The sequence below is a fragment of the Anolis carolinensis genome, chromosome 6, assembly GCF_035594765.1.
Source record: "Anolis carolinensis isolate JA03-04 chromosome 6, rAnoCar3.1.pri, whole genome shotgun sequence".
Classification (NCBI taxonomy): Eukaryota; Metazoa; Chordata; class Lepidosauria; order Squamata; family Dactyloidae; genus Anolis; species Anolis carolinensis.
The window spans coordinates 69953181-69976654 of NC_085846.1; the positions used below are offsets into that span (position 1 = coordinate 69953181).

General features: G+C 37.8%; 1 protein-coding gene across 2 annotated transcripts; it reads right to left on the reverse strand.

The window, feature by feature from the left end:
• Positions 1-8773: 8773 nt before the first annotated feature.
• Positions 8774-23458, reverse strand: mettl6 (methyltransferase 6, tRNA N3-cytidine). Of its 2 annotated transcripts, XM_003222192.3 has the most exons (6): positions 23320-23458; positions 19420-19784; positions 16267-16401; positions 15787-15957; positions 15410-15551; positions 8774-12361 (listed from the first exon to the last, which is right to left on the reverse strand). In XM_003222192.3, exons 2-6 carry the CDS (start codon positions 19714-19716, stop codon positions 12213-12215), a joined length of 894 nt encoding a protein of 297 aa, XP_003222240.1. In that variant the 5' UTR covers positions 19717-19784; positions 23320-23458; the 3' UTR covers positions 8774-12212. The 2 variants fall into 2 exon arrangements, with proteins under 2 accessions (XP_003222240.1, XP_016849885.1); XM_016994396.2 differs by lacking the exon at positions 16267-16401.
• Between the last annotated feature and the right edge of the window lie 16 nt (positions 23459-23474).

The following is a 23474-nucleotide window of genomic DNA, read 5'->3' on the forward strand; positions in this document are numbered from 1 at the left end:
AGAGATTTAGGACATAGTATAAACCTAAGTCAGTGGGAAGAGATATGGTGTAAAAAGTTCTCTGAGATAAGAGAGAATTGGTATCAAATGCTTTTTAGGTGGTATTATACGCCAGATAAATTAGCTAAATTTGGTAAACAGGCCTCCAACAAATGTTGGAAATGTGATAAAGAAATAGGGACCTCAGGGTTGTTGTATGTCTTTCGGGCTGTGTGGCCATGTTCCAGAAGCATTCTCTCCTGACGTTTCGCCCACATCTATGGCAGGCATCCTCAGAGGTTGTGAGGGACCTTTTTCCTTCAATGGTGGAAGTGCAAAAAAAGTTTAAAAATATTGGAACGAGGGACTTCTGGTGGGCGAAGATGGCGACAGGCTGGGTCTGCTGAGGGCTCTCGGCAAGACCAGACCGCAGCAACGTTCGGTAGAGCTTTAAGCTCCCTCTCTCCCCGTGGATTGAGCCAGCTATTACCCCTCGATGACCCCAAAACCCACCATCCACAAGGGTGGTGGGCAAGTGGGTCCGAGGTTTAGCGGCGAGCGGAACGGACTGCGGGAAGCAGGTATGGAACCTGCAATGACTGTCTGCCCTGCTCATTTTAAAATTTGAAGAATTAGAAAGAAGAAGGAAGGCTGGCGCTCAAGGTAATGACTAGCCTTTTTTAAAAAATTTTTATGAAAGCTCTTATTACTCCCTGCAGAGAGCTTTCCCGAAAATTTAACAAATTCTTAACTTAAGAGGATAAGAAGAAAAGAAGAATTTTATAAAATATAAGATTGGCCAAAACCGAATAAAATTAAGGTGAAAGATTGAATCCGATAAGGAAGGAAGAAGAATAACTCGGAGAAATTAACAGAAGCTATATAATGTACTTTTAAGGCTTTTCCTTCCTTAGAAACGTGATGTGAAGAATACCTGTGGGATTAAATGAGTAACTAAAAAGGCACTAAAGACTGAGTAAATAATATCCCGGAGGGTATTCATTAAACGCAATTAAATAATTTAATATTGGTATTTCAGTACAGTAGAGTCTCACTTATCCAACATAAACGGGCCGGCAGAATGTTGGATAACCGAGTATGTTGGATAATAAGGAGAGATTAAGGAAAAGCCTATTAAACATCAGATTAGGTTATGATTTTACAAATGAAGCACCAAAACATCATGTTATACAACAAATTTGGCAGAAAAAGTAGTTCAATACGCAGTACTGCTATGTAGTAATTACTGTATTTACGAATTTAGCACCAAAATATCATGATATATTGAAAATATTGACTACAAAAATGCGTTGGATAATCCAGAACGTTGGATAAGCGAGTGTTGGATAAGGGAGACTCTACTGTATATATAAAGTGGTCTGCGTAATGGCTTCAGAACTGTGGGAATATTTGATCTGGGACTATTCGCAGACCCAAATATGGACAAATTGTTCACTTTCTTATCAACAGCAGCGAGAATAGTATTTGCTAGAGGTTGGAAGTTGAATACGACCCCAAATATAAATGATTGGATTATTAAAATAATGGATATAAAAGATATGGATAAACTAACTTTTTTATTAAAAGAAAACAATGGCAGAGGAATGAAAAAAAAGATTGGTCACCTTTAGAAGATTATCTTGAGAAACTTTAAAGATACAAGTGGGAAAGAAACTATTAGCTTTGACATTGATAGTACCAAGGTGTTATTTTTTTTTAACAGGAAGAGTAAGAGCGGAAGTCACTGAATTCCCGTATATATTTTCTATTTTTTTTTATTTTCTTTAGCTATTTTTCCTGCTTTCCTATACACATATTGTTCCCACACTTTCCTTGTATATATTATCTTTCTATATACATTTTCCTTTTTCTCTCCTTTTTCCTACTTCCTATACCTTAAATTGTTCCCCTACTTTTTATGTATATAAATCTTTTTCTCTTTATTAATAAAAATTTTATAAACACAAAAATATTGGAACAAGATACATGACACAACCCAAAAAATATTACAAATAAAATTTCCATTAAAGCCTGAAACGTACCTTTTAGGCATTACAATTGGAAAAATGGATTAAAATCAGGATAGAATGCTTTTCCTAATGGGTGCTGCTGCCAGGATAGTCCTAGCTAAAGTATGGAAACAAAATAAGATACCCTCTATAAATGAATGGATCTTGAAATTACTAGACCTGATACAAATGGACATTTTAACAAAGAAGTTAAGAGATGCAAAGATAAGAACAGATTGGCCAAGCTTCAAAGACTTTATACATAAGAATGGAAACATATTTACAATTGAGTTATCTGAAGTATGAAAGATAATAACTATGAAAAGGTCAACTGGACATTGAAATGGACACTGGAAACCACGAAAATATAACTCCTTAGGAGGACAAAAGGAAATCTTCCTTCCTTTTTAAATTTTTTCCCCCTTTTTCTTTCTTACTTTACTTCTTTCTTCCCTCCTTCTTCCTATATTCTCTACCCATCCCTTTCCCCTACCTTACCCAACCTCATCCCCCACTGAATTGTTTTCCTTGCTTTAGCTGTAAAATAACACTTGAAAAGCAATAAAAATAATTTTAAAAAACAAAACAAAATAATGGCATTTTAGTAGTAGTCGTAGTCGTCGTTGTCGTGGTGTTAGGACTTTCTATGTATTAGGGAAAACTGCCCCAAAACAGCAGAGCATCCAAAATATGTACAAACAGGATACTTATAGTTAATGGGGCCGGGCTGTGGCACAGGCTGGTGAGCAGCCTACTGCAATAAATCACTCTGACCAAGAGGTCATGAGTTCGAGGCCAGCCTGTGGCGGGTGAGCACCCGTCAATTAAAAATTAAAAATAGCTCCTGCTTGTTGTGATTTTGTGATACGAAATTCAGCATATCTATCTTGTTTGCTGTGTCATAATAAAATAATAATAATAATAATAATAATAATAATAATAATAATAATAATAATAATTTATATTCCGCTCTATCTCCCAGAGGGGGCTCAGGGCAGATTACAGAATACACATATGGCAAGCATTCAATGCTGTTATACAATTAACAAGGATATGCAATACACAGAGAGAGGCAAAGGCATTTCCATCTTATTTCCGTAGATGGCTGATATCCTTAAGGGTGCTTTTATTACCTCCCTGCTAAAAGCAGTACCTATTTATCTACTCACATTTCTACTTTGATCTGCTAGGTGGGCAGGGAACTGAGGCTAATGGCGGGTGCTCACCTCGATTCGGGCTCAAACTGCTGACCTTTCGATCAGCAGGAATTTTCTGCAGCTCGTAGTTTAGCCTGCTGTGCTAAGCCTGGCCCATAACCTAGTCAGCTAGCCTATTCAGAAAATATGAAATCCTATTTTTCTCCTGTGTCATCACATGATAAGGCCAGCCCAAATCACGCTGAATCAGTTAATTTCCAGTTCCATACTGAGCTCATCAACAGAAACCTTGGGAGACAAAGGCCCCTATTACTACAAAGCAATGCATAGTGCAGACTGAAGTTGTGAGAAGATAGATTTTGTTCCAGTGGGCAATCTCTGCCACTCTTTCATTTGTATATATCTCTTTCTTTCACATGGAAGATTTGTGCCTAATTGGCATCCAGGTGTGCACAGCTAGCTCCGTTGTTCATCAAACACTGAGCACAGCTTTCTATGCTAGTGAGATTGGATACTGCAGAGTTCAGTAGAAGAGAATTTAATTTTCCAAATGACTGTAATTATGCTTTGATGTAATTGCTGAGAGCAGGCCTGAGCATTGACTTGTACCAATTTAAGGGTAACACTGTGAATCTGGTACTTTATAGAAAATAAATGGGCCATCATGGCTTGCATATGGACTATAGCTGGATTGTCCTAATTACAAAGCATCTGCCTTTTGACATTTAGAACCTGGCATTGTTTTTCCAAGACATGGGATTCCTACCGTGACAACAGGCAGGAAGAAAAACTCTGGAAAAAATGGGGCTGCATCATGTTAAAGACTCAAAAGAGCATTGATAGATCACTACCACCCATACATTTCATTCCCCAGTCCAAGTGTGCATATTCATTCTCTAGTAAGTGCAGCTCGGTTTTTCCAAAAAGAATTACTCTACATGTAAAGTTAAAATACAAGACAGTCAACATGGAATAATAGTTTAACTATTGGAATAGGACTCCGAAGACCAGGATTCAAATCCCCAGCCACTGAAACTCATTAATGCTAATCAAGGTGATTAATTAAAACATTCACACTTGCCTCCAACAGACAAGAGTTCCTTCTCCCACTCTGGACCCTTCACAGATATATAAACCTTCCTTGCTTAGTTTTTTCCAATATACCTCACAAACTCTGAGGATGCCTGCCATAGATGTGGGCAAAACGTCAGAAGAGAATGCTTCAGGAACATGGCCATACAGCCCGGAAAACACACAACAACCCACTGAAACCTACTGCTTGATTTGGACAAAACATACTGCGGAGAAGAGACGTCAGATATTTATTTAATTTATATTATTATATTATAACCGCTGCCACCAATTGCAAAGATGTTTATAATGCGGTCACCAGATGTAAAGGGGATTATCCACGCTTGCCACCAATATGGGAAGATATAGCCACTAGCTACTTAGAGAGGAGACCTTTTAATTGTTGTTTTTCTTCTTTCTTCTTTTTTGTTTTTGATGGTAATATATATATGACAGAAGCTGAGATGTTTAAAAGAACAATAACAATGGTTATAGTAACTTTCTCTTTAGAGGCACTTTGGTTAACAGTTGCAAAGCTAGAATGAGGTGTTTCAAACTTCTTAAAATGTCACTTCTTTCTTTACTGCTCTAAACTGCAGTCACCCTATGAATTACAATCACAGATTATCTATTCCTCATCAGGAGACAGACTACCCTAAAATAAGTCACCAAACTTATTTTAAATTGACTCAAAAATAAAAATTTGAGTCTCCCTGATCCCTTCAACTCAGGGTCAGTCTTCACTGTACCTCATCAGGGCACAGACTACCTTAAAATAAGTCACCAAACTTATTTTAAATTGACTCAAAAATAAGCATTTGAATCTCCCTGATCCCTTCAACTGAGGGTCAGTCTTCACTGTACCTCATCAGGGCACAGACTACCTGCTTTTTTTTCCAAACCTGCACTTCTCCACCAAAAGGCAGTTGGCTCCACCCACTTCTCCATGGCAACCAACTCATGAGTGCAGAGTAACTGAAATATTGACCCTTATAAAACGCAATCAAACATGACATCTGTAAACTAAAAAAATCACACTTCGTTACACAAACTCTCTCAGAATTAGAAAAGCCATAGGAAATCTGTTTGAATTTTTTTCCTAGAAATTCTTCTGATAGGATCATAGCAAATCATAATGTAATCAAAGACACATAGCAACAATAGCAAACGAGTTACGGAGTTTTAGGAACTGTAGTTCCAAAGAGTAACTTTTCCAAGTTCTTCTTCTGGGAGAATACCACTTTGGCTGGCATGCAGGTAGAAGCGCAATTGAATGCTTCCATGCCTGTGAAAAACTCTGCATATTTGTTTGTTTGTTTGTTTAAAATATTTATATTCCGCCCTTCTCACCCTGAATGGACTCAGGGCAGAGCACAACATACCGTATATACTTGAGTATAAGCCGACCCAAATATAAGCCGAGGCACCTAATTTTACCACAAAAAAACTGGGAAAACATTGACTCCAGTATAAGCCAAAGGTGGTAAATTTCAGAAATAAAAATAGATACCAATAAAATTACTTGAGGCATCAGTAGGTTAAATGTTTTTGAATGTTTACATAATTTAAGATAAGACTGTCCAACTCTGATCAAATCATTATTCTCATCTTCTTCAATGTAAATGTGCTTATGTATCCTTTTAATAATAATAGAGTAAAATAATACATGTAATAATAATAATAATAATAATAAATAATACAGGAAAATAATACATGTAATTTATTATTTATTTATTTAATACATTTATATCCCGCCCTTCTCACCCCGAAGGGGACTGAGAGCGGCTTACAAATTAAATTTACATACAATATTATATTATTAGCATAGCACAGTAATGGCAATAAATTACCATATTGTACTATATCTATATATTGTAATATTATTAACAATATTACATGTAATTTAAAATATATAATTAATATTATTATATTGTATTAATAATACAATATAATATAAATATTATTAATAATTAATATTATTAATATTTAACATGTAATAATAAATAGAGTAAAATAATAAAGGTAAAGGTAAAGCTTTCCCCTGACGTTAAGTCCAGTCATGACCGACTCTGGGGGTTGGTGCTCATCTCCATTTCTAAGCCGTAGACACCTCCAAGGTCATGTGGCCGGCATGACTGCATGAAGCGCCGTTACCTTCCCACCGGAGCGGTACTTATTGATCTACTCACATTTGCATGTTTTCGAACTACTAGGTTGGCAGGAGCTGGAGCTAATAGCGGGCGCTCAAGCCGCTCCCGGGATTTGAACCTGGGACCTTTCGGTCTGCAAGTTCAGCAGCTCAGCGCTTTAACGCACTTCGCCACCGGGGTTCCTAAAATAATAAATGCTATAAGAAGAAGAAGAAGAAGAAGAAGAAGATCAGAGTGAAATAATAAATGTAATAATACAAATAATAATAGAGAAAAATAATAAATGTACCATATATTCTCGAGTATAAGCTGACCCAAATATAAGCCAGCCAGGACCCTCACCCGAGTATACGCCGAGGGGGGCTTTTTCAGTCTTAAAAAAAGGGCTGAAATACTAGGCTTATACTCGAGTATATACAGTATATACGGCAAGTATTCCATGCTGCGACATAAAATAATTATAAAAGGTAAAAAGGTTTTCCCATGACGTTAAGTCCAGTCATGTTTGACTCTGGGGTGTGGTGCTCATCTCCATTTCTAAGCCGAAGAGCCGGCATTGTCCATAGATACCTCCAAGGTCATGTTGCCAGCCTGACTGCATGGAGCGCCGTTACCTTCCCACCGAAGCGGTACCTATTGATCTACTCACATTGGCATGTTTCCGAACTGCTAGGTTGGCAGGAGCTGGAGCTAACAGAGGCCAATCACGCCACTCCCGGGATTTGAACCTGGGACCTTTTGGTCTCCAGCTCAGTGCTTTAACGCACTTCGCCACTGGGGCTCCTTAAAATAATTATAAATATACACAAACATTAAAGCATTGAAAACATTAAACATTAAAAACATTAAACATTAAAATCAGTTATACCTGCAGGAGCATTCAAACATGGGAGTTATGCTATTTCCCACTAACCTTAGTCATTATTCCCCATAAAGTAACCTTAGAAACATTCATTCCTCTTTTCCTACTTGATAAAATCATTTCTTCATGACTGAAGGATCAAAAAAATATTGGGAATAATTTTTTTCTCTTCCTCTATCCCAGCCGCTTAAATCAAGGACCATTGCGTCAAATACTCATGCGCCCGCCTCCATCAAATAAAAGAGATTAGAAATAAAGAGTCAACTTATACAATTTACAGGGGGGATAGTGGATAGGGAAGCCAGTTTACTTATTCGGAGAGATGCATGAACATTTCATTGGCTTTGCTCTACTGAATTAAGGATACCAAAGCTTGGTATGTGGCGCCACCTAATGAATAAAGGAGAATGTCATCACAACAATGTAAGATGTTTTTCAGAGGTGAGGGTCAGGACATGCCTCTGACATTCATGGATTTATTTGGCACAAGTCTATGAACTGCCTTTATTAGGCGAACGTGTAGAAGATGTGTGGGTCCCCATTATAGACCATTAAAGTACAGATGACAAATGGAAGAACTGCCTAACATTAATGTAAAATAAAACCATTTAATCGTTTTTGCACTCACTTTTTCATTTTTATATTTATTAACTTTCATGAAAAGGATAATTAGTTCTCTCTTGTTAAACAAGATCTGCTGTGTGTTGTCGAAGGTTTTCATGGCCGAAACCACAGGGTTGGTGTGTGTTTTCCAGGCTGTATGGCCATGTCCCAGAAGCATTCTCTCCTGACTTTTTGCCCACATCTATGGCAGGCATCCTCAGAGGTTGTGAAGTATATACCTCATGAGGATGCCTGCCATAGATGTGGGTGAAACATCAGGAGAGAATGCTTCTGGGACATGGCCATACAGCCCAGAAAACACACAAGAACCCTAAGATCTGCTGTGGACCATCAATTATCAACTTGTTCTAGCAATGTATCCGTAGAACCAAATTGTGAGTCTGGGATAAAACAAAATGAACCAGCAATTCTCTGGGCAAATTCCTCTGTCTTAAGAATTCAGCCTTATTCACTTTTTTACTAATTAACTTTGGAGGTAGGATATTTAGCTTTCTCATTTCAACAAATGTGTCTATTGAAAATAAATGTTGGTGGTGCATATGTAAAATAACTTTAGACTTGACTTCCTTGCATTTTGATTGCCAATAATATGTCATGCTTTGTTCCTCCTTGTTCCACCCTCTATTAATTAAATACAAATCTTTTTTAATGTTGGTGTTGTGGCACTTTTTAAAGCCGATTTTTAATTGCTCCCAAATACTGTTTAGAAGGTTTGGGTACATTTTCACCACATCTTTAGCCCTCAGAACTATTCTTGACCCAGGAAAAGTCAGTGGGATATGACCCAGAAGTTACTTCCTATTTGTTTGTTTTTTATAAAAAAAAACCTCGAGCCTAAAAAGACGCAGGGACACGCATAAACATGGTGAAACGCCCCTTGGTTAACTTGCTATCACAAGAAAGACTATCATAAGAAAGACCTCAATGTGCCACAAAATGACGTGTATTTCAGAAGAACATGGTGTGCACCTTAGCACAAAGGCCAGAAAAGTCTCGGGTCACTCTTGGAGACTCTGGTACATTTGGGGATGTGACCTTTTCCTCCGTTTACATCTTCAGAATATCAGATCTAACAGCAGAACAACTAACAGATGGTTATGTGGTACCTATCACAGAAAGTCTAGCACCCTCAAGGCAGGTTGAAATAACCAAAATGCATTTAGAATTCATAACGTATTGTATATACATATAAAATTCATAATATTATATTGTAATACGATTTAATACTAATAATACAATATAATATTAATTATATATTATATTTTATATGTAATATTACTAATAATCTATATATATAAAATGATAAAGTTGTTTGCGCAGTGACTATAACAACAAAACTAAACATCCCAGAAATACGAAATTTGGCAACACAATGCAAAAGGCTTGCCTCCAGGTTACAACAACACAACCACACCACAAAACCACAATCCAGACCCACAAAACTCACAACAACGCATCATGCGATAACAACACAACTAAACGCCCCAGAAATACAAAACTTGGCAACACAATGCAAAAGCCTTGCCTCCCAGTTGTAACAACACAACCACACCACAAAACCACACAGGACCCACAAAACTCACAACAACGCATCATGACTATAACAACACAACTAAACGCCCCAGAAATACGAAACTTGGCAACACGATGCAAAAGCCTTCCCTCCAGGTTGTAACAACACAACCACACCACAAAACCACAATCCGGACCCATAAAACTCACAACAACGCATCGTGACTATAACAACACAACTAAATGCCCCAGAAATACGAAACTTGGCACACAACTAAACGCCCCAGAAATATAAAACTTAACAACACAACACAAAAGCCTTTTCTCCCGGTTGTAACAACCACAAAACCACAATCTGGACCCACAAAACTCACAACAATGCATCATGACTATAACAACACAACTAAACGTCCCAGAAATACGAAACTTGGCACACAACTAAACGCCCCAGAAATATAAAACTTAACAACACAACACAAAAGCCTTTTCTCCCGGTTGTAACAACCACAAAACCACAATCTGGACCCACAAAACTCACAACAATGCATCATGACTATAACAACACAACTAAACGTCCCAGAAATACGAAACTTGGCACACAACTAAACGCCCCAGAAATATAAAACTTAACAACACAACACAAAAGCCTTTTCTCCCGGTTGTAACAACACAACCACACCACAAAACCACAATCTGGACCCACAAAACTCACAACAATGCATCATGACTATAACAACACAACTAAACGTCCCAGAAATACGAAACTTGGCACACAACTAAAAGCCCCAGAAATATAAAACTTGACAACACAACGCAAAAACCTTGCCTCCCGGTTGTAACAACACAACCACACCACAAAACCACAATCCGGACCCACAAAACTCACAACAATGCATTGTGACTATAACAACACAACTAAACGCCCCAGAAATACGAAACTTGACAACACAACACAAAAGCCTTTTCTCCCGGTTGTAACAACACAACTACACCACAAAACCACAATCCGGACCCACAAAACTCACAATAACGTATCATGATTATAACAACACAACTAAACGCCCCAGAAATACAAAACTTGGCAGAACAATGCAAAAGCCTTGCCTCCCAGTTGTAACAACACAACCACACCACAAAACCACACTGGACCCACAAAACTCACAACAACGCATCATGACTATAACAACACAACTAAACGCCCCAGAAATACGAAACTTGGCAACACAACACAAAAACATTCCCTCCCGATTGTAACAACACAACTACACCAGAAAAGCACAATCCGGACCCACAAAACTCACAACAATGCATCGTGACTATAACAACACAACTAAACGCCCCAGAAATACAAAACTTGGCACACAACTAAACACCCCAGAAATACAAAACTTGGCAACACAACACAAAAGCCTTGCCTCTCAGTTGTAACAACACAACCACACCACAAAACCACAATCCGGACCCACAAAACTCACAACAACGCATTGTGACTATAACAAATACAAAATTTGACAACACAACTCATCCACCTCCCCAATCCCTACATTCACACTTGGCCTCCAAAAAAACAATTACAATAATAACAATGACAACAACAACAACAATAAGAATCAACACCATCACAGGCAAGAAACAGCCAGGCACTGAGGCTGAGAGGCCAGTCAGTGCTACACTGGGCCTCCAAAAAACAATACAGTAGCATCTAACTTATCCAACCTTCATGACCACAACAACAACAACAATAATAAACACCTACACATGCAAAACAAAAAAAAAGACTATTGTACCACAATAAAAATATAAACCGCACTCAACAGAATCAGACATTACAATTAACAACAAATCAAAGACAACAGGGATCTCAAGCAATTATCAATCAACACAAAAATTGAAGACGGTAACAGACTTCAAATACTACTACTAATGTGAGTATAAAGAAGGGTGGAGGTCACAGCATAAATACAACCTAATGTAGACCGACCAACACCAGACTAAGCCACAGCAACGCGTGGCCGGGCACAGCTAGTATTACAATATATTGATATAGTACAATAGAGTAATTTATTGCCAGTATTGTACTATGCTAATTATATAATATTGTATGTAAATTTAATTTGTAAGCCGCTGAGTCCCCTTCGGGGTGAGAAGGGCGGGATATAAATGTAGTAAATAAATAAATAAATAAATAAATATGGTAAAAATGAACTTTAAGGAAATAGCAATACACCTGAACATTTGTTCTTATTCTTGAAGAACTTAAAAAAACAAACACAGTTTTAAAATATACTATTTTAAAGTTTTTAAAAAAGAGATTTGTTGAACCAAATCATTCCAGTATACTAGTTTTTGTGATAATGAAAAGGAAACACTCTTCCATGTTGTTTATATATTGCATTGATTCAGATACGAATCTGAATAATGTTCGTATAATGTTAAACTTGTATAATGTTAAACTATGGTTTCTTCTTGGATCATGTGGGCCGACATCATTTGTAAATAGCAATATGGAATTTTTGGTTGTTTTATCTGAACTCCTATTGATTTATGTCATCCAAATGTAGATAAACCATAGTCAGTCTCAATTAAATACAGTAGAAATGTTACAAGTTCAAATAACAGTTTATAAAATTAGCTTGGTGTCCATGACCATATTTAAGATTACCACAGTTTTGGGGGTTCAAACAAAATATGCAGTTAACTTAAAACAGAAGAAAAAAACTTCTGATATTATTTCTATGGTTGCATCCAAGGAATGCTTATGAACCTGCAAGAGGTTAGGCTCATTTTCAAAACAAGAAAGGCATATTTAATGTCCAAATGTTCCACCAACGTCAGGAATTAGCAAAAATCATGTTTCCTTGTGAGGCTTCTGAAATTTACTTTGGAGAAAAACCCTTGGCACACACAAGCCTTCCTTTTTGTTCACAGTTTCTCGGAGCACATATTCATTGACTACTTGCTTGTAGCCTGCAGACAGGAAAAGTTCCGCCAAGAAATCTGATGGGAAGAAAGAAAAACGAGAAATGTAAAGGGACAAAAGTATGAAATGGAAGAAATTCTCAATAATCAGGTTGCTCTTATCAAATGAAACATTTAAAAGCCTTTGTATTTTAATATGGAGGGGTTTTTTTTCCGTGTCAGGAGCAACCGGAGTTGCTTCTGGAGTGAGAGAAATGGCCGTCTGCAACGACGTTGCCCAGGGGATGCCCGGATGTTTTGATGTTTTACCATCCTTGAGGCATCTCTCATGTCCCCGCATGGAGCTGGAGCTGATAGAGGGAGCTCATCCGCACTGACCCGGGTGGTATTCAAACCTGGCAGCTTTCAGGCCAGCAACCCAACCTTCAAGTCATGAGGCTTTTATCCCCTAGGCCACCGGAGGCTCCTTTCTACGGAGGTATGTAGAAAGGAACGTTGGCCTTACCTGTGTTATTTTCCAGTAGTTAGGGGTTAACATCCTATATGTTTGGGTTGCTCCTCCCATTTGCTCCTAAAGGCAGGAATTTATGGAATTTACTCTTGTTTCTGCCTATGATGCTCCTACAGCAGCACTTGCTCATCTGAGCAAATTGGACCCAGCTAAGCAGCCTAATCTTTTGTCTTATTCTTTTCACAAATAGTATTGTAGCAAGTAACCAAAAGGGGTAGAAAACAATATCAGTCTAAGTCAATGCTCCACTAGAACATGTAAAATTTGGTAGTCATGTTGCATTTGACACACTCACACACAGAGGGATGAAGCTGGGAAATAACAAAATAGAATGTTTACGCCTTGGAAAGAAAAGAGGATGAAGATGCAGCAGGGAGTTTTTTAGTGACTGCTCCTGAACAAAAACAGAGAAGAATTGAGGGCAAAACCTATCAAGGGACCCCTTTGTGCACAAAACTAGGTCACATGCTTCTCTGCCCTCCTGAGCACAAAACTAGAGACAAAGTCCATGGGCAGCTTTTTTGCTATCAGATGGCACCTTTTATATGCTGAACAATTTACACATTTTGTAGATAATACAGTACTTTTTTTCTCTAATTCTTAACAAGTTGAAGTTTACATGAGCGAAGCAGGGATCCAAATTTGGTAAGTGGTCTCCCCAAAATGTAGGAACATTTCCATAACCTTCAACTTAAAGCATTTGGTATATAAGTACCAATTCTACAAGAATTATTTAACCATATCCTGGATCTCTGGAGCCCCAGTCTATATGTCTGTATTCACACATACACTCTCTGCTAAGCAGGTTTCCGAATTCCATTTGATTGACTCTTGATCTGATTCATGAGGGCTTTTCTTGTGTTATGAAACACTGCCAGTGCTAGCCCTAGACATTCAGCTACGCTTTTGTGGAATACACACCTGCTGATAGAAATGGTCACCTAAGGATAGGTTTATGTCCAAACACACTAAAGCACCGTACAAAATATACCGTATATACTCGAGTATAAGCCGACCCGAATATAAGCCGAGGCACCTCATTTTACCACAAAAAAACCTGGGAAAACGTTGACTCCAGTATAAGCCAAGGGTGGCAAATTTCAGAAATAAAAATAAATACCAATAAAATTACATTAATTGAGGCATCGGCAGTTTAAATATTTCTGAATATTTACATAAAGCTCAAATTTAAGATAAGACTGTCCAACTCTGATCAAATCATTATTCTCATCTTCTTCAATGTAAATATGCGTATGTATCCTTTTAATAATAAAAGAGTAAAATAATACATATAATAATAATAATAATAATAATAATAAATGCAGGAAAATAATACAAGTAATAATAAATAGAGTAAAATAATAAATACAATAATTATAATAATAAGATCAGAGTGAAATAATAAATGTATTAATAATAATAAAAATAGAGTAAAATAAATGTAATAGTAGCAACAATAATAGAGAAAAATAATAAATGTAATAATACCAATAATAATAGAGAAAAATAATAAATGTACCATATATTCTTGAGTATAAGCTGACCCAAATATTAGCCAACCAGGACCCTCACCTGAGTATAAGCCGAGGGGGGCTTTTTCAGTCTTAAAAAAAGGTATGAAAAACTAGGCTTATACTCGAGTATATACAGTAAATCTATAATATTAAATTAACATTAAAAATGCCTGCCTGTCTCTGGTAGTCATAATTCATCAGAACACATTACTAGATGCCTCAGAATTTTGAGATTCTGGTTGGCAGCCCAGTTGCAGTGCTCAGATTCAAGTTGCTTGTGCAAAAAGTGGGTCAAAACAAAAATGTAACTAACTGTAACTTATTAGGAAACCAAGGTGGACATCTGTAAACATGACAAAGTTTCTTTTTTAAAACTCATCTAAGTTGTAGCGCCTTGTTTTCAGGTTTAAACAAGGTCAAAATTCCAAATGGGAGATTTCATAAGACACAAAGAAGGGGAGGCTGCCATAATTCATCACAAAATTGTGGCAGACAGCTCAAAATCTGGAAGTATATTTTTGGTTGTTACCCAAGTTCAAATGATGAGTTTCACATAAAACATTCAAAAGGAAGGGGTTCCAAACCTAAAAGGGAAACGACGAGCAAAATTCACTGAAATATGGTAGGTGATATTTCAAAATTTGAGAATATTGTCACCAAAGTTGTAGTAATCATTTAAACATTCCAGACAGTGTTTCCTAGAAACAAAAAATGAGGGCCTACCATAATTCAACAGGAAATTAAGTGCTAGAAGATTGGAAAGGGTTTTTTCAAGGCACTGATACTAAAATTGCTGAAGATGAAAATAAGGCAAAAAAAGAGGGGAGAGCTAAGGCACTACAGTTAAGATTCTTGAAGTTTAAAAATTGCAGGTAAATAGGAAAGATCTTTCTGAAGTAAAATGAGGACATCCATGGAGCCCTTTGAGGATATTAGAAATGGATCCAAGGAGTGATGGATACACATCACCTAATGATAAACAGATGACTACTGAATCCACTGATTTATTCCTAACAAAACAAAAACAAAAAAGCAAAGCACACAAACAAATTCTAGCAAAGAAACAAATGGTAAAAAAAAGGTGAGGGCCGGTGAACTCACCATCTGAGAAGAAATATGATCTGGTTCCATCTTGTCTTACATAGAAGTTTTCACCAAGCTTGTTAGCAGACTTAAACCTCAGCATTGCATGATCATAGAGACCATAATCTCTGAACAGCACACATTTGCCTGGCTTTAATACCTGACAGATAAAATGTAATAGGTAAGTTATCTGGATCTTACAGAACAGAAGGAAGTACCAAACAAAAATATATGGAACATTTTGGGTCACAAGATACTCAGTTATTTCAAATATTTATATTTTTAGAAAAGATTAAAAAAATTTATTTTGGGGATGAAAGGCTGTTTTACAATGCTAGTCATAAACATCTTTATTATTCCTGAGGACAATATTTTGATTATTATTTAAGAGTTACCTTATAAATATTGCACAAAACTAAATGCATCTTCTCTGGATGAATGGCAGAAAGAACAAATATCAATGTTGCAACGTCTACAGAATCTGGTGGTACATTTTCCAAAAGGTCATCTTTGGTAAGGTCACACTGGAACACTTTGCATCTCTGAGGATCGTACAAAGGGTTTTGCTGTGAAATGAAAATATTTGCCTTAGATGAGGAACATTTTGAACCAAACACTCAGGTTTTCATTTTTCAATCATTTTGATTTGTTGAGTTCCAAATCCACAGAAAGGGTCATGTTACTATGACAAGGCTGGATTCAATTTTCTATTCCATTTATTCCATGACCCTGTCTATGATTCTATGAATCTCTGGTTTTATTTTTTTTAGTAGCATCAGCAGTAAGATGATGGATAAAGGCTGGACAAGAAGTGTCAGGTTGCAGTAGTGCAGTGCAATAAAGCTTGATCTAAGAAAATGAATTATTTTACTAACCTTTACATATTCCACGGCTCGTGGAGAGAAATCACAGGCATAAGCAAAGATATTCAAATCCTCTTCTAAAAGTGGAAACAAACAGTTCCCAACACCACAGCCTGCTTCAAGAATTGTCAGTTTCTGATCATCAAACTGTATGATAGACAAATAATCACATCTGTTACATCCTTGCAAAGCAATAGAAATCCTTCTGCCATGAAACACCAACACTTTTTCAGATTGAAAGTCCAAAGTGATTCAAATTTCAACACTATTCTACAGTTAAGGCCAGAAATAAATACCTACTAAAATGTTGTGCCATATGATGCATTCAATTGCTTTTGTGTGTGTGTGTGTGTGTGTGGAGAGACTTGAGAAACTGCAAGTCGCTTCTGGTGTGAGAGAACTGGCCGTCTGCAAGGACGCTGCCCAGGGGATACCCAGATGTTTTGATGTTTTTACCATGCTTGTGGTAGGCTTCTCCCATGTCCCCGCATGGAGCTGGAGCTGATAGATGGAGCTCATCCGAGCTCTCCCTGGGTTGGATTTGAACTGGCAACCTTCAGGTCAGCAACCCAACCTTCAAGTCATCAGTCCTGCCAGCACAAGAGTTTAATCCACTGCACCACTGGGGGCTCCACTCAGTTGCTGAATGCAATGGAGACAACCTTTAAAGGAAGTTAGGTTTTGGGTTGGAGACTTATCAACGACACAAAGAATATTTTAATAAAAATTAAAACACCAGGCAAATAATTCAAGTTAGATTTATATGTTCCAGAGTGTTAGTATGTGTAGTATGGAAGTTTTTTCTTTTAAAAAGATGGCTAAGTTATATGCAAATCCAACCTCAGATCCGTCTACTCTATTATTCAACAATGCTGACCCAGTTACCAATTAACTGCACTGTACTTACAAATAGTGCTAAAATATTGCAGCCTTGCAATGCAAAGAATCTCTTTACACACCCAACATGAGAATGAACTAGATTAATACAAGAGAATATTTCCTTATCTACCTCTTGACTGAGTCTAGGTTGACTGCTATGAAAAAAAGAATGTGATGAAATCTGTTGAGGACATTTTTTTAGCCAAACTTTGCTAGCTTCATTGAACTCAACTGAAATAATTTAATTGTATCCCTATATACAATTTTTCACTCAGAAAGCATTGGTGGGGTTTGAGTGGCTCTTAGTGGTCCATTTCCAAGGCCTTATCAAATTCACTTATCTTGTTTTTAGCATTAGACACTTTCAAAGGCATTTATTAATTTATACTGGAAGCACCTGAAGCATGACTGCTGTCCTCCTAACAGAAAAATATTTCTAAAACTTATTTATGCTGCAACAACTGTAAAACAACACTAGCTCAAATGTATTTTTATACAGAGATGGTGGAAAGAAAAGGTATGATATGTCATCACAAACTTCTCTATCTTTGAACCAAGGTATGTTCCACAACTTTGCTGAAAGGAAATATATGACCCATTGGCAATCTTGTGTCTTACAGATGTGGTTGGACTAGAACACAATTAAGTTTACGACAGCGGGACTTCTGAGTAAAAAGCTAGTGACTGACAGACCTAAAAATACATATATGAAGGGTTGCTGCACCACATCTCATCATAGAAAGTGCAACTGCTGCATCATTGGATAAGTGAAGTGTATCTCTTTTGCCTAAAGCCACAAAAAAAATTACATCAAAGGATAAAACTACAATTGCCTACAGTCTTCCAACAAAACACTTCTATAGTAGCTCTAACTTGAGATGCTTCCAAGATTGAGGTGGGAATTATGGATCATTCTGTGTGCCGTTGGACTACAATTCTCAGCTTTCCTTAAGCCTGGGAATTGTGGTCTAAAAACACTTGGAAGTTTCTAGTGCTGAAAAGATTTCACTTTTTCCCTCCATAACAGATCTTTTTCTAGTAAAACAAAAAGGTAGCAGAAGCGACTAACAATCACAGAATAGTTACATATGATAGCATTTGGACCCTTCAGAGAAGATGATCTAGAACTTGGAATGTTATTTATTTATTTATTTACAATATTTCTATCCTGCCTTTCTCTACCCCTGGAGGGGACTCAAGGCGGCTTTACATAAAAAGGCAGCTATTTGATGCCTTGACAACAATGAAAAGTAATTTGCTAGTGCTGTTGGGTTGTTGTTGTTGTTTTTTTAAAAAATAATGTGTGCCTATTATTTATTACTGATTAGTTACATTTTATTTAATTTTTTAAAAAAATGTTTTTTAAAAAATTAAAAATGCATTTTGCAATGCACAAAAAAGATAAAAAATGATCATACATCTCTGATGATAAATCTCCTCAAAACAGTATTTTAGAATGAAATAACACAGATTTCTCCAAAAAACCAACGGTGCAGCAGTCAGCAAGGTTACTTTTCCAAGTAAAAACACTACTTATGCAGTGTTCTATAGGTAATGTATTTACTTGGTACAAGTTACAGTAGAGTCTCACTTATCCAAGCTAAACAGGCCGGCAGAACCTTGGATAAGCGAATATCTTGGATAATAAAAAGGGATTAAGGAAAAGCCTATTAAACATCAAATTAGGTTATGATTTTACAAATTAAGCACCAAAACATCATGTTATACAACAAATTTGACAGAAGAAACAGTTCAATACGCAGTAATGTTATGTTGTAATGACTGTATTTACGAATTTAGCACCAAAATATCACAATATATTGAAAACATTGACTACAAAAATGGCTTGGATAATCCAGAACCTTGAATAAGCGAGGCTTGGATAAGTGAGACTCTACTGTACTTTTGAAAAGTAATTTGCTAGTGCTGTTGGGGTTTTTTTTTTTTTGGAAATAACGTGTGCCTAATTGTTATTTATTACTGGTTAGTTACATTTTATTTAATTTTTGAAAAATATTTTTTTAAAAAATTAAAAATGCACTTTGTAATGCACAAAAAAGGTAAAAAATGATCATAAATCTCTGATGATAAATCTCCTCAAATCAGTAAAATGAAATAACACAGGTTTCTCCAAAAAGCAACGCTGCAGCAGTCAGCAAGGTTACTTTTCCAAGTAAAGACACTGCCAATGCAGTGCTCTATAGGTAATGCATTTACTTGGTACAAGTTACTTCCAAATTCTGGGGTGACTGGGCAGTAAAGCCCTCTCTGGAAAGTGAAACTCACTTCACGGCAGGCTTTCAGTTCTTCAAACTCTCTTGTCGTCCAGTGTCTATCCTTGAAAAAATTTGTGCTGTTCCTTTTGTAAAACAAGTCCCAATTTCTTTGTGCTTCTTTCTCAAGCTTCTGTTGCTTGAAATCAGAAACTACAACCGGGTCTTTGGCCAGTCTTTCAGCTTCTTCAGGGCTAAGCGTTCTCATCTTATGTCCTCTTTTAGGGAAACCTCCACTTTCGAGATCTGATATGATCCCATCAAATCCAGCTGCAGGTGACTCACTCTGAAGAAGCCTCAATTCATTCATTTTGATTAAAGGAGGAAGTGCAGATTTGTAGTTACTGCATTCCTTGATCACGTACTTCTAGGCAAGAACTAGATTCAAGAGGACAACAAAGGAAAGGTTACCATTTTGTAACTTGCATTTGAGAATACAGCAAAATATAATGGGATCTTCATGGTGATTCATTTCCCTATAATATCACTTTTTTATAAATACATTCGAATACATTTTTATGCAAAAGAAAAAAGCAAAAGAAGGAACAACATCAACAGCAGGTGTAAGCATCCCACAATAGGTTGGGATAAAGTAACCTACCCTAACCTGTTGTCCCCTAAATACGTCAGACCTCAACTGCAAAATTGTGCAGTGCTTCATCTCATGTGGAAAAAATACATTTAGGAAAGCCACTATACAGGCAGTACCCAAATTACAAACAAGCAAGGCCATACGTAGTTACACTGAAGGACCCAAACTGAGAAAACCCTTTGGATCAAATCCATGAATAAGGAAGTCCACAAAAGTCATCCCAGTGAACAAAATCTGTTGCTGTTTGGATACATCTTTGCAGAATTAAAGCAGCATGACATCATTTTAACTGCCATGACTCAATACTATAGAATCTTGGGATTTATAATTGGGCGAAGCACCCGAACTCCTTGGCAAAGAAGGCTAAAGACCTTGCAAAATTACAACTCCCAGGAGCCCACTGCATTGAGACATGGTGGTTAAATGGTGCCAAACTGCATTCATTTTACAGAGTAGAACTAGCTTTTGCTTTCCTTCAAGCCTTTTCTGACTTATAGAGCCTCCATCCCGGGGTTTTCTTGGCACTGAATTGACACTGATGCAGTTTGGCACCACTTTAGCCACCGTGGATTCATGATGTGGAATCCCAGAAGTTGTAGTTTTACATGCTCTTTAGCCTCTTCAGCCCAAGCAGGCTGGGGGGTCTGCTAAACTGGATCTCCAATTATTAAGGCCCCTTCCACACAGCTGAATAAAATCCCACATTTTCTGCTAATAACTGGAATATATGGCAGTGTGGACATAGATAATCCACTTCATAGCAAATATTGTGGGATTTTCTGCCTTGATATTTTGGGATATAGGGCTATGGGGAAGGGCTCTGAAATACCACTGAGCCATGGCAGTTAAAAGTGGTGTCAAACTGTATTACAGGCAGTCCTCGAATTAAAGCATCCAGTTTGCAAACAACTCATAGTTAGGAACAGGGGTGAGACAACAGGAAGTGAGAAATCAGAATAGCTTTATTTGTCATTGTGCAATTGCACAATGCTGTTAAAGCGCTGAGCTGCTGAACTTGTAGACCGAAAGGTCCCAGGTTCAAATCCCAAGAGGGGAATGAGCGCCCGCTGTTAGCCCCTGCCAACCTAGTAGTTCGAAAACATGAAAATGTGAGTAGAATAATAGGTACCGCTCTGGCGTGAAGGTAACAGCGCTCCATGCAGTCATGCCGGCCACATGACCTTGGAGGTGTCTACGGACAACGCCAGCTCTTCGGCTTAGAAATGGAGATGAGCACCAACTCCCAGAGTCGGTCACAACTGGACTTAACGTCAGGGGAAAACTTTACCCTTGAAAGGGAAATTCACTCCTGAAAGAGTTATCTGGGGGGAAAGGTGTCCCTAGGGGCCCTTCCACACAGTCATATAACCTAGAACAGGGATCCTCAAACTTTTTAGGTGGAGGGCCGATTCACAGTCCCTCAGACTGTTAGGAGGCCGGACTATGATGAAATAGTCGAAAATTAAGATTGTTGTTGTTGTGTGCCTTCAAGTAATTTCAGACTTAGGTCAACCTGAAGTCTAAAGTTTAGGACAAAGGCCAGGTCAATGACCTTGGAGGGCTGCATCTGGCCCATGGGCCTTAGTTTGGGGACCCCTAATCTAGTCTATCTCATAAGACTATAGGTAAGCAAAGAGACCTCCAAAGACCATCTAGACGGTCTCATAAGACCATAGGTAAGGAAAGAGGCCCTCAAAGGCCATCTAGATGATCTCATCAGGCCATCAGAAGGCCATAGATAAGGAAAGGGATCCTCAAAGATCATCTAATGGTTTCATAAGACCATAGAGAAGGAAAGGGCCCCCCAAAGGCCATCTAGACAATCTCATAAAACCATAAGTAAGGAAAGGGACTCTCAAAGACCATCTAGACGGTCTCATAGGACCATAGGTAAGGAAAGTGACCTCCAAAAGCCATCTAGATGGTCTCATAAGGCCATAGCTAAGCACAGAGACCTTCAAAGACCATCTAGACCAGGGGTCCCCAAACTAAGGCCCAGGGGCCGGATGTGGCCCTCCAAGGTCAGTTTTATAATAAAATATTTTATATCATTTTAAATAATATAATATATTGTATATACATACTGATAATAATATTATAATGATATACAATATAATACTAATAATAATACCATATAATAATATTAATTATATGTTATATATTACATATAATATTACAGTATAGTGGTATAATTCAATATAGTAATATATAATGCTAATATTGTGCTATGCTAATAATATATTGTATGTACATACAGCTGCTCTGAGTCCCCTTCGGGGTGAGAAGGGTTGGATATAAATGTAGTAAATAAATGTAGTAAATGCATAAATAAATAATTTTAGACTTAGGCTCGCCCAAAGTCCGAAATGACTTGAAGACAGACAACAATAACAATCCTAATTAACTTGACTGTCTCATTGGCCAGAATCAGGCCCACACTTAATAATAATAATAATTCTATTCTTATATCCCGCCCCATCTCCCCGGAGGGACTCGGGGCGGCTTACATGGGGCCATGCCCAGACACGACAGCACAAATCAGATAAAACATTAAACCGAGCAGTAAAACTTCAACATGATTAAAAACAGTCATAAAAGTCAATATACACAATAATATTAAAATCCCGATTTGGGTCAAAAGATCCAGGCCAAGGTGCAAAGCAATATCAAGTTATCAGGGAGGGATAATTGAAATCCTGATAGGTTTATGTTGGTTACAATTGTTTTCATTTTTAAATATTGTATTGTTCTTTTATTGTTGTCGCTGTTTTGCACTACAAATAAGACGTGTGCGGTGTGCATAGGAATTTGTTCATTTTTTTTTCACAAATGATAATTCGGCCCCTCCACAGTTTGAAGGGTTGTGGACCGGCCCTCTGCTTTAAAAGTTTGAAGACCCCTGATCTAGACGATCTCATAAGACCATAGGTAAGCAAAAAGACCTCCAAAGACCAGGTAGACTTAGGTCAACTCTAAGTCTAAAGTTTAGGACAGGGGCCAGGTAAATGCCCTTGGGGGGCCGGATGTATCCCACAGTATCTGCTTTGAACTGGAATATATGACAGTGTGGAGTGACTCGGGGGCCCTTCCACACAGCTGAGTAAAATCCCACATTATCTGCTTTGAACTGGAATATAAGGCAGTGTGGACTCAGATAATCCAGTGCAAAGCAAATATTGTGGGATTTTCTGTCTTGATATTCTGGGATATAGGGCTGTGTGGAAGAGCCAAAGGGCTATAAAGCCGCCTCCACAAACACGCACGACTCTCCCGAGGCGCTCTGTCCATGCTCAGAGGCGCCCTTGCCTCGTCCAAGCTCACCCTCCTTCTCCCGCGGGATCGTCTTTCTCGCTCGGTCGGTCACTCATTCAGTCTCTCTCTGCCCAGGCCTGCTCGCCTTCCTGCCTCCTTGCCAAGCGGGGAGCCCTTTCGCGGTGACACCAAGCCCGGAAGAGAAAGTGAGAGGAAGGGAGAGA